At 43.7% G+C, this 13,140-nt stretch overlaps 1 protein-coding gene across 2 annotated transcripts in view; it reads left to right on the forward strand.

Annotated features, from left to right (window-relative positions):
• Nucleotides 1–329: 329 nt before the first annotated feature.
• dtnbb (dystrobrevin, beta b) overlaps nucleotides 330–13,140 on the forward strand; it is a gene marked incomplete at its 5' end in the record, with an annotated part of 30,661 nt that continues 17,850 nt past the window's right edge. For both annotated transcript variants that reach the window (XM_079751932.1, XM_079751933.1), the window contains 8 exons: nucleotides 330–396; nucleotides 1,134–1,214; nucleotides 1,670–1,883; nucleotides 5,596–5,681; nucleotides 6,673–6,827; nucleotides 8,744–8,849; nucleotides 10,682–10,848; nucleotides 12,221–12,348. In XM_079751932.1, the coding sequence (XP_079608058.1) occupies nucleotides 330–396; nucleotides 1,134–1,214; nucleotides 1,670–1,883; nucleotides 5,596–5,681; nucleotides 6,673–6,827; nucleotides 8,744–8,849; nucleotides 10,682–10,848; nucleotides 12,221–12,348 (1,004 nt within the window). The remainder of the gene's footprint in view (nucleotides 397–1,133; nucleotides 1,215–1,669; nucleotides 1,884–5,595; nucleotides 5,682–6,672; nucleotides 6,828–8,743; nucleotides 8,850–10,681; nucleotides 10,849–12,220; nucleotides 12,349–13,140) is intronic.

A 13,140-nucleotide genomic window follows, 5' to 3' on the forward strand; every position in this document is an offset into this window, starting at 1 on the left:
AATAATATGTATCTACGTGTACTTAATTGATGAACAATAACACAGAGATAATTAACGTTTCTCGATGTATGCTCTGCATCGATTAAGCTTTACCCATATTCAGCTTTCAAATGACAATGCATGTGGGAGGGCTTATTCATATATTTATGTATATATACGTATATATATATACATATATATAGGGTTAGAAAAAAGTATTGTGGCCATCTTGCCTCAGGCTGCCAGATCTCCTGCTGTGAGCACCTTAGGGGTCACAACCCACAGCTGAATCCCGCTGGGCCGAACTGTAAGGTAAGACTGAGTGTCACTTATGTTTGATGTGTGCCAGGATGATCGAGGAGGGCAGCAAACGGAGCAAGGCCATGGTGGAGAAGAGACAGCTCTTCATGGAGATGAGTGAGTGAGCTCCACACACGCACAGAGTGAGAGTGAGTGAGAGAGAGAGAGACAGAGAGAGAGAGAGAGAGAAAGAGAAAGAGAGCGAGAGAGAATAGATAATAGATTCAAACACAATTTCATGACAGTTTACATTTTCCTATATTTCCGTCTTTGTTAAATATGTAGAATAAACTTGCCATTTCTAAATTCTTATTCTACTATATTCTTTCACATATATTTTTGAATGTCTCATTTAACTTTGTTTGTGTGTTGGCCCTGTTAATGTACGTTTGCCATGCCAATAGAGCCCTTTGAATTGGATTGAAAGAAAGAGACAGAGTGAGAGGGAGACGGAGAAAGAGAGACCTTGCGTCTATTCACCGCCGGCTATGGATTACGCAACTCTCTCGCTGGCTCTTCATCACAGAGGAGATGCAATGTCCCTAGTGTAGCACATTATAGCGGTTCCCACATAGCTACGCTTCTATGGGCTGTACGTCACATTGAAGGTCCTCTCAGATCCAATACAAGTGACATGTGTAACTGTTGCACTACTTTAAGTTTTAATTTGTGGCATGAGAGTTAGATGTCACCTTTGTGTATCGGTAACTCTGTCATCAATCACTTTGAGTGAAATCGAGAAGATGAAACCCTGTTTTGGCGGATGATCAAATCAAAGATGTGTTGTTTAGTTTCATGAGTGTGACGTTGCTGCCTGTTCAACGCACCATTCTGTTTGTTTGTTGTTCCTTCAGGAGCGCAGAACTTTGATGTAATTAGACTGTCGACTTACCGGACCGCCTGCAAGCTCCGTTTTGTGCAGAAGAGATGCAACCGTAAGTGCGTATGGTCAGCCTTGTGTCTCATCTCCTGACACCTCCTCCTAACCAGCAGTCGTCAGGGTAACCGATAAAGTCGCATTCTTTGCTTAGCGCTTGAGTGGTTTAGCGTTTACTATTAAGTAGAAGCTTTGATCCAAAGTGAGACATAATTCTGTCACAGCAGTTCCCACTTTTACTTGTTCTTATTTTACATTTGTGTCTCTTTTTAACCCTCGGTTTAGGGTCAGGGTAAACCCTAACCCCCACCTTTTTAAGTGACTGTGTTTCCTGTGCTTCTCAAACTTAATAAAGAATATTTCTTATCTTTTTAAGAAGAACGCACTTTGCTTGAGGATGCTTAGATATATTGTTGACATTGGGGTTCAAACCCAGAACCTAGATTTGTGGGTGATTGATCACCACACAATCCTCTGTGTGCTTTATGTGTGTGTCCCCCCCCTCCCCCACAGTGCATCTGGTGGACGTGTGGAACATGATCGAAGCCTTCCGTGACAATGGGCTCAACACTCTGGACCACAACGCGGAGATCAACGTGTCGCGGCTGGAGACCATTCTGTCTTCCATCTACTACCAGCTGAACAAGAGGCTGCCCACCACCCACCAGATCAACGTGGAGCAGTCCATCGGCCTGCTGCTCAACTTCATGGTGGCCATGTATGACAGGTAGGATCCAATGGAACTAACCAGAGGGACTGGTGTCCTTTTTGGAGCCAACGTCACTCTCAATGCCTCATGGGAACCGTCATGCGCCACAGTACCGTTTTATAAGTGCTGCGAAAAAGTTGTGGTTTACCACAATTCAATGTCTGCAAATCCGGGAAAAGTCGGATCATCAACTTCATTGGTTCTAGTTGGCGAGGGCAAATCTTGGAGTAGGCCGGTAAAGGCTCATTGGTGCTGTGTCATAGATTGGAAGTGAACTTCAGGGAGGTACTGCCAGGGGACTTCAGGTTTGAAGCCTCACAACCAATGCCTTAAGAATGCTGTTACTGCCGACTGGCTGAATGGCTGCAGTTGTGTATCGGTGTTGATCTTCCAGTCCCGGGGTTGCCGGTTCCACTGTGTTGTTCCCCTTAGGCTTGAGCCATCAAGCTGATCCAGGAGATCACCACTGGGGCGGGGGGGTTCCTCTAGGGCTGCAACCATTAGTCGTTTCATCCATTCGAAAATGTACAAAAATTTAATTTCTCATGATTGATTCATCTGTCGTTTATCGAGTACAAGTAAGAAATTAATGCTGCTTAATGTTAAAGTTCAATTCAAAGCTTTGTTTAAAGCCTCATTACAAAAGGAATAGTTGGGTTTTTCTTGACTGCTTGACAGATAAAGCAAACATATTTAAGTCATAACTTTGGAATGGAATGTGATGACATTTTCCAATATTATTACATTTTATAGACGCTTTGATTAATCCATTCATTGAAGAAATAATTGATGGATTAATCAACTATGAAAATAGTTATTAGTTGCAGGCCTCTTTATCTCCTTAGCGATCCACTTGGGGGAAATTAAGCTTGATTAATACTTTGGTGTTTTTAAGCAAGTTAAGCTTGCTTAAAAGTGGTCGTTTGGAGAACTGGTCAGCCTTGGTGAGTGACGGTTCAGAGCCTCAGGGCCTCAGTGCCACTCCAGATCCAGAGGAAAACAAGCTGCGCTTTCATTAGCGTTGATATGTTATAACCTTGGTAATTCTACCCACCACATATGCAAAAATCCTATCCTCTTCCTAGTCTATGTGGAGGTTAACATAAGACACATGCAGACATATAATGCATAATGCATGACCTCTGCCTTGACAGAGCTCACTTTAATGTACGACCTTGAATGTGCCATTGTCAGTCATGCACATTTATAGTACAAAAAAGGCATTGCTCACCGCTTAAACTGTGACATTACCCTTTCTCAATAGATTCTATGTTTGCTGTGTGGTGAAGACGTGTTAATGTGTCATAACTCTCCTTGTAGCCTGACACTAAACAATACACACTACCGTGCATCCTTTTTTCATTATCAACGGTAGGTGTCTCTCCACTTTGTTGAATATCAATGTATTGGACATCTCCTCTTGTACTCCTCCACTTAACGTTTCAATTATCCCACTGTAACACTGAGTCTCTGTTATGCTATAGATTCTACAGGTTTTAAAAGATAATGGGGAGGAAATCCCCATCTGTAATGGCAGTTACTGTTTTCCTGTCGGCCCTCACAGAGTCAGACATCCTCAAAAGAACTGAAGAGATTTTCAGTTGAAAACAGCTCTCTTCCACTAACTATGGAAGCATATATGTAGCAAAATTCAAATGGCAATGCAATTTGCAATTCATAAGACATTACATTATGCAATTGACAATTCATTTTGCAATTTAATAATATAATTTGAAAATTATATTATTCAATGTGTATTTATATATGCAAAGTGACAATGAAATCGTCAATTCAATTTGAAAAAGTTATAGCAATAAGAATAGAAAAACATTTTGTCAAATTTTTTGAGTGCCTTTATTTAAATGGAAAAAAGCTACAGCGCCCCCGTGAGTGCAAAGCACTTCGCCATGCTCGGTGTGTTGTGAAATTCAAATGACATTTAAATCCGCAAAATGCTTTGCAAAAGATTTTGCAAAGTGTATTGCAAAAGATTTTGAAAAAGATTTAGTAAGACGTATCAGCTAATAGCGTCCGGGCGGGAACTACGTTACTCCCTCGTCAGCCCATCCAGTAAAGGCTGGTTTCTACTCCTCCGTAAAGTGCTGTACGTAGACACACCCTCTCCGTAGCTTACGTGTCCAATATTTTTTAACTATCCGTTGCCGCAACGGAGTCGGACGGAGACGGCAAGGGCTGTGATTGGTCTTCTGACAAAATCATTCCAGAATCACTTTGCACCTTATTTACTTTGCACCTTATTTATTTGCACCTTGTTTACTTTGCACATTAAGGACCAATTAAACACCAAATAAGATTTGAAAAGCTTTTGAAGTTTATTTACAACACTATTAAAATGGTTAGTAGTCGTCATATAAGATCGATCGTGTGGCGAATTGCCCCCGTCGAGAGGTCTCCGTAGTTACGGAGTAGGATTACGGATTAAAGAGTCGGAGTAGTGTACCTCTGTCGTCTATCCTATCTCCCAGAGCACGCACTCAATCAACTGCATCTGTGTCTTTAACACGATTGTTCTCTACATCATCTGCCAAACTTCGGCGCGTAGCGACAATCTCCTCCATTGCTGACACATACGAACAAAAAAAAGGAAATTACGGGGAAGTGACTAGGTCCCGCCCAGACGCGATTCGCTTCGATTTTGCACCATTTTGCAAAATCTTTTGCAAAATCTTTGCATTACGCTTTGCAAATTATTTTGCAAAGCATTTTGCAGATTGAAATGTAATTTGAATTTCACAACACAGGGAGCGTGGCGAGGTGTATTGCAATCCTGGGGCGCTATAGCTTTTCCATTTGAATAAAGGCACTCAAAAATGTGACAAAATGTTATTCTATTTTTATTATTATAACTTTTTCAAATGGAATTGAGGATCTAATTGTCACATTGCATATATAAATACACTTTGAATAACATAATTTTCAAATTACATTATTAAATAGCATAATGAATTGTCAATTGCATAATGTAATAACTAATTGAATGGCAAATTGCAAATTGCATTGCCATTTTAATTTTACTACATATATGCTTCCATACTTAAGAGTAAAACGGTGCTGTGTTGAGGTGGAATTGAGTAGGATTTATGTTGTAAAATAGCCAATGAGCGCACTATGGCATGATTTGTGAATTCCATTTAATTTTGTACCTTAATCCTCTTTGTTTTGGCTTCCTTTTTCTCATTAGCTTGCTGAGTGATGTTGTAAATAAGTCTGTATCTATTAATATGGACATTACCAGTGTATCGAGAATAGTTTTTTTACATTCTAATTAGGCCAGCAATGGCAATCTCAAGTAAATTACTTTAGTGTGACAATGTTGTCTGGATCAAAAAGACCCAAATTGTTATTTGGGAAAAACAGCAAAGAGCATAGAGTCTGAAGTTTTGGTTTTGGTTAAAGCAGTTATTCTCCAACTGGTTAGAGTACCATTTTCTCTGCCGATTCAAACCTGAAAAAGAGATCCATAATCTCAGTGTGTCTGCCAGCAAGGTCGAGAAAAAACGCACACGCGCCATGAATGCAACAAATTACATTGGTAGCAATTTAGTTCACTGCACTAATGGCATGGTTGCAAGTTAATTACATTAAATCGTTAAATTCGATTATGGTTTAATGTCCTTCCTAAAACCAAATCCAAAATGTCTATCTGGTCATATATCTCTTTATCATCGTCGAGCTGCAGTGCAGTCAATCTCCCTGTTCTCTGTTGTAGTGAAGGCCATGGCAAGCTGACCGTGTTCTCCATGAAAGCCATGCTAGCAACCATGTGTGGAGGGAAGATCGTGGACAAGCTGCGCTGTAAGTACACGTGTGATGAAGGTCGCTCCCTGTGAGCCCCTCACACACTCGCCTTAGCATCACTGGCGTCTTCTTGCTAGCCAAGATTGGATTATTCTTGGTCCAGGGAAAGCAAACCTCTCGTGGCCGTTTGCCAGAAGCTGTAGTGGCGAAAAACGGACACATGGGGGCAATGCTGGGACAAATATACACCGTTTTATTCCACTATATTTACTAACTTTATTTCCTTGTTTTTAAAAAAAAAAAAAATTACTACCCTTTGTCTGCCAAATGAATGCCAACATTTGGTATAAGACTGCGTCTCTTTTAAATTAATACATCAAATTGTATTGTATGTTTTACGTCATCTTCCCCAATATATAAATTATCTATAGATTTAGATTATATATTTTATGTAAAGCAATACAATGATTGCTATTTACAAATAGCCAACCTCAATACATTTTTAGTGTAAATTAATTCAGACGAGTACTGCTTCAAATCAAGTGATGCGACTAAATCCTTCCTGTGGCCATTTGATTTGCCTTTTTGTGCACACATAAGCACTTTGTCATTCCACAGATGAGTGAATTTTAATTAGCCTATATCAAGCTATTGACTTGGACGCTGTGATGATTGTCGCTGCCACGGTTGTTTTGGTGAGCTATTTTTTTATGTCTAGTTTTTCATGGCTATACGTTTTTCTAATTGATATTCTGTTTTTATCTTTTTGGGTTTGGCTTTTTGTATTTAATACGAGTGGGTTGACATGAGTCAAAAGAGTCAAACGACCTTCAAACAAATTGAATCGGAGGGGGCCTGTTCCATTGTTGTGGTCAATTAAAACGCTTGACCACGTCTCTCTCTCTCTCCCTCCCACTCTCTTTTTGCCCCTTCCCTGTCCTGTTCTCTCCCCCCTCTCATCCCCCTCTTTCTCTCCTGTTCTCCCTCTCCCCCTAAATCTCTCTCCCCCCTATACACACACACACACACACACACACAACTCTCTCAGACAACTTCTCCCAGATCTCCGACTCTAACGGAGTGATGATCTTCGCTAAGTTCGACCAGTTCCTGCGGGAGGTGCTAAAGCTGCCCACAGCCGTCTTTGAGGGCCCCTCCTTCGGCTACACCGACCACTCTGTGCGCACCTGCTTCCCCCAGCAGGTACGCAGCGGAGGGGAGACAACACAGACAAAACAACGCCAAACCGACCACCTCCACTCAACACCACCACCAAAACCACCACGACCCCCACCAAAACCACCACGACCACCACTAACACCACCACCACCACCACCCCCCACCAACACCACCACCACCACAACAACCACCCCCCACCACTACCACCACGATCAACTCCCCACCAACACCACCACCACCACCACCATCCCCCACCAACCCCACCACGACCACCCCCACCAACACCACCACCACGACCACCACCCCAACAACACCACCACCCCCACCAACACCACCACCACGACCACCACCCCAACAACACCACCACCCCCACCAACACCACCACCATGACCACCACCCCAACAACACCACCACCCCCACCAACACCACCACCACGACCACCACCCCAACAACACCACCACCCCCACTAACACCACCACCAACACCACCACCACCACGACCACCACCAACACCACCACCATCCCCCACCAACCCCACCACGACCACCCCCACCAACACCACCACCACGACCACCACCCCACCAACACCACCACCACCCCCACTAACACCACCACCAACACCACCACCCCCACTAACACCACCACCAACCCCCACCAACACCACCACGACCACCACCCCACCAACACCACCACCACCACCCCCCCCACCACCACCACCACCAACACCACCACCACCAACACCACCACCACCCCCCACCAACACCACCACGACAACCCCCACCAACACCACCAGGAGCACCACCCCACCAACACCACCACCACCCCAACTAATACCACCACCACCACCACCCCCCACCAACACCACCACGACCAACCCCCATTAACACCACCCCCCACCAACACCACCAACACCAACACCACCAAGACCACCACCCCACCAACGCCACCACGACCACCACAACCACAACACCACCACCACAACCATCACCCCACCAACACCACCAACTACCAACACCACCACCACCACCATGAGCACCTCCCCTGCCCTTGTATTCAGTCAGACCGTACGTCATGCATTAGGACTCTAAAACGGTCATGGCCACAAAATCACTGCCAGAAATCCAGAGCAAAGATGACTTTTACTGCACGTGTGTGCATGATTCCTCTGCTTGGTAGAGCAATAATCTGGCCTCCGAGGAGGGAATCTCTTGTTGAGCACAAAAAGGGAAGCAGCACGCGATGCATGCTCCCGTTTTTCTGCTCATGTGGGTGGTTTTCTTTTCGGCACTTAGAGGGCGGAGCCAGCCGTGGCCATTGTATCCCTAAATGTGATTGGCCACATGTTGCCGGGCAAATCCAAACACCTCTTGAAGTGCTTGGACGATTTCCTGGGGTACATCAAGCAAGTTCACAGTTGACCAAGAGTCTGCCCAAGGGCCAATGTCACAGACCATGCTTTGGAAAACTATAAAGTACAGTGTTACACCTCAGACAGCTGACAATGGTTAACTTAACATATCAATATGAATAGAATCCGGATCAACAGGCACAGTGAACTATGCCAACAGATCAGGAAATATAAACGTAAAGATAAACGCTGATCAGGAAATAAAATTGAGTTACTGTCAATTCAATGTCTTTGAATTGATGCAGTTTTTAATGAATTACAGGAAACTACTGTATTTGTAAGCATTGCCTGGTGTCAGCTGCTAGTGTACAGTAGTTATTTAGCATGATGATTAGACATTATCTAATGAAGTCTAATAAATCAGTTCTGTCGCAGTAGCTGCCAAATAGTATTTCTGGTTGGAATTAATCCCCTATTACTGTATTTATTGGCGCCAGATGTGGCGTTCCATAGCAGAGGGGATCTTATGGTGAGCAGGCAGCTGCTATTGGTGGATCCTGACTGGATGCACACATGTTTGTGTTTGTCTCTAGAAGAAGATCTTGCTGAACACGTTTTTGGATATTTTGATGGCCGATCCTCCACCTCAGTGTCTTGTTTGGCTTCCACTAATGCACCGACTCGCTAATGTTGAAAACGGTAAGATATTGTATTCAATAGTTGTTTCTTTATTTTTGTAATCATTTTAATATGAAAGTTTACCTACTGGTCTAGCTAACGACATCCTCTCTATCTGTCTATACATTTTTCTGCAACTGTCAATAAAAGTTGCACTTTTTACGTGTATATATACAGTGGGGCAAAAAAGTATTTAGTCAGCCACCAATTGTGCAAGTTCTCCCACTTTAAAAGATGAGAGAGGCCTGTAATTTTCATCATAGGTATACCTCAGCTATGAGAGACAAAATGAAAAAAAAAATCCAGAAAATCACATTGTCTGATTTTTAAAGAATTTATTTGCAAATTATGGTGGAAAATAAGTATTTGGTCAATAACAAAAGGTCATCTCAATACTTTGTTACATGCCCTTTGTTGGCAATGACAGAGGTCAAACGTTTTCTGTAAGTCTTTACAAGGTTTTCACACACTGCTGCTGGTATTTTGGCCCATTCCTCCATGCAGATCTCCTCTAGAGCAGTGATGTTTTTGGGCCTTCGCTGGGCAACACAGACTTTCAACTCCCTCCAAAGATTTTCTATGGGGTTGAGATCTGGAGACTGGCTAGGCCACTCCAGGACCTTGAAATGCTTCTTACGAAGCCACTCCTTAGTTGCCCGGGCGGTGTGTTTGGGGTCATTGTCATGCTGAAAGACCCAGCCACGTTTCATCTTCAGTGCCCTTGCTGATGGAAGGAGGTTTTCACTCAAAATCTCACGATACATGGCCCCATTCATTCTTTCCGTCACACGGATCAGACGTCCTGGTCCCTTGGCAGAAAAACAGCCCCAAAGCATGATGTTTCCACCCCCATGCTTCACTGTAGGTATGGTGTTCTTTGGATGCAACTCAGCATTCTTTCTCCTCCAAACACGACGAGTTGAGTTTTTACCAAAAAGTTCTATTTTGGTTTCATCTGACCATATGACATTCTCCCAATCCTGTTCTGGATCATCCAAATGCTCTCTAGCAAACTTCAAACGGGCCCGGACATGCACTGGCTTTAGCAGGGGGACACGTCTGGCACTGCAGGATTTGAGTCCCTGGCGGCGTAGTGTGTTAGTGATGGTAGCCTTTGTTACTTTGGTCCCAGCTCTCTGGAGGTCATTCACTAGGTCCCCCCGTGTGGTTCTGGGATTTTTGTTCACCGTTCTTGTGATCATTTTGACCCCACAGGGTGAGATCTTGCGTGGAGCCCCAGATCGAGGGAGATTATCAGTGGTCTTGTATGTATTCCATTTCCTAATAATTGCTCCCACAGTTGATTTCTTCACACAAAGCTGCTTACCTATTGCAGATTCAGACTTCCTAGCCTGGTGCAGGTCTACAATTGTGTTTCTGGTGTCCTCTGACAGCTCTTTGGTCTTGGCCATAGTGGAGTTTGGAGTGTGACTGTTTGAGGTTGTGGACAGGTGTCTTTTATACTTATAAGGAGTTCAAACAGGTGCCATTAATACAGGTAAACAGCCTCTTAAAGAAGAAGAAGTTACAGGTCTGTGACAGCCAGAAATCTTGCTGGTTTGTAGGTGACCAAATATTTATTTTCCACCATAATTTGCAAATAAATTCTTAAAAAATGTGATTTTCTGGATTTTTTTTTTCATTTTGTCTCTCATAGCTGAGGTTTACCTATGATGAAAATTACAGGCCTCTCTCGTCTTTTTAAGTGGGAGAACTTGCACAATTGGCGGCTGACTAAATACTTTTTTGCCCCACTGTATATCATGTTTTAATCTTCTTGTTTAATCCTAATGTTTTTTAAATTGAACAAAATCTATTTTCTTTCTAATTGGCTGTCCCCTACATCACTCCAGTCTTCCATCCAGTAGAATGCTCATATTGTCGCAGTGAGAGCATGATGGGCTTCCGCTACCGCTGCCAGCAGTGCCACGGCTACCAGCTCTGCCAGAGCTGCTTCTGGCGTGGCCATGCCAACGGTCCCCATAGCAACCAGCACCAGATGAAGGAGCACTCGTCCTGGGTACGGCAGCCACTCCAACTGACTACTTACTACTTTAACTGTTGCCTTCACCACTGTCAGCCCTTCTCCACTTTGTCCCTGGAATCCAGAGAGGGGTCCAGCCCTGAGAGTGTAGAAAACACGGCCATGCTCATTTATAACTCTTTTGAAGAGGGAGTCAGAGGGACTTTACAGGCTTTGGATGATTTCAGTAAAATGTAATTGTATTCACTTAATTTCTAGGATCCTTAAGCTCAATCCCTATGCTGTGAATTAAATGAAGTGCGCTATGTGCATCGAATCCCACTCCCTCCCGGTCTATCCCCGCTGATAACACAGTGTCCCGAGGCCGGGGCACCAGAATGAATACGTAATACTATATCATAATATTTATTCAAAAATATACATCACATATGCCAGAGTATGATAACACAGAGCAGAGAGGGCAGATATGTGGTCTCAGAGTCTCAAAGTAGTTCAGGTAAATTGTGGAAGTCTCAATAACAGGTATTCCATACTCTCAAATGAATCAAGTTTATATAAACAAAATATCCAAAAATATGAAACCAAAAAAAAAGTGTATGTGTATATATATGTAAGGCAACCGTCCTCCGCTCCACGTCAGACGGTTCACGCCTCTGCGTCGTCCATTAATTCCTGATAATGGACACCTCGAAGTGCATTATCCCGCTTATACCATGGTCACTTGCCAAAGAAAATAAATTAAGACCATTCATTTATATTTTCATGCGTTTTACAATCCAAATATAAAGTTTTTCAAAATCCATAACTTTTTTTCCCTGGTAACGCCTGAGGGTCTGACTAATACCTGGAACAATTATTTCCCTCCCATAAGGTTCTTATGCAACGGAAACGTTGTTCACTCCTCCAGTAAATAGGACAGACCTTAGCTACGACTTGGCAACGGGAGGTATTCTAGTCCGCTGAGCTATGAACCAGAGAGCTAACGTTATGCATTGTACATATTTATTATTTGAAATTCGTCCCAGCCTTTATACCACAGATACTATAGGGTCTATAACATATAACCGCGTTTTCCGATTACAGTTTAATGCATTTTTTCACAATTAACCAGCTCTCGTTTTGAAGGCTGAACAGACAATTTGACTGGAACTACTTGGCAGGTGTCCGTATATCAGGAGTTAATGCACACCCTGCAGCCAATCAGAATCGATTATTCCTGCAGACCATGGTATATATATATATATATATATATATATATATATATATATAAATATTTTGTATTTGGTTTAATTTTGCTGTCTGGGGTTCATGGTGTCCAGACGGTACTGTGCGTGGACCCACTGTCCACAGTCTATCTAGAGGCCTACCAGCCCGGCCTAGCGTCTCTCCTCTGCTGTGTTCTCTGCAGAAGTCTCCAGCCAAGAAGCTGAGCCACGCCATCAGCAAATCCCTGGGCTGCGTCCCCCTGGGCGAGGCACCGCACCCCCTCTTCCCAGAGCAGGCGGAGCGGCCGCAGGAGACACACACACACAACGTGTAAGTCCACATCCCTATTCTGGATCTAGTCATCGCATAACGGAAGTGTTGCCGAACCGTCCAGTTAAACTGTGGGGTTGTCTTTTAAATGGTAAATGGACAGCATTTAGACAGTGCTTTCCTAACCAGTGGCCCCTCGAAGAGCTTTACAACATTGCCTAACATTCCCCCATTCACACACACACACCAACAGTGGTGTCAACCATGCAAGGCGACAGCCAGCTGGTCAGGAGCAGTTAGGGTGAGGTGTTTTGCTCAGGGACACCTCGACACCCAGCTAGGAGGAGCCGGGGATCGTACTAGCAACCTTCCGGTTACCAGCCAGCCGGCTCTACCTCCTGAGTCACATGCTGCCCAGTATTCACTATTGACCCTGTCGGAGCAATACTCCCCCATCCCCAGCGCATTATTGTTATTTGTTTGTTTGTTGTAGTTTGTTGTGGTTGTTGTGTGGTGTATGCTGATAAGCTCGGGCGAGTGTGTTTGGCTATGCCGGCTTCCATCGTTCTGTTCCAATGGCAACGGATCATGCTGTAAGTCACTGAAAAAGACACATCTTGATGTCTATGTAGAATGTGTTACGTTCACGCAGAGAACTTGGCCGTTCCTAGTGTCATCCAAAACATTGATGTTTAACGAACATCGCCTCTGAATAGTACGACTCCAATCTGATCACATTTGTGAAGACCCACCTGCAGTACACCCATGTTACACCTGTGAAGTCCCTTTCAAAACAAGAAAGACACTTGTTAAGAAATCACACATCGCTCTTTTTTCTCCTTGCATGTGTCA

This window comes from Pollachius pollachius (assembly GCF_949987615.1).
Source record: "Pollachius pollachius genome assembly, chromosome: 15".
Lineage (NCBI taxonomy): Eukaryota > Metazoa > Chordata > Actinopteri > Gadiformes > Gadidae > Pollachius > Pollachius pollachius.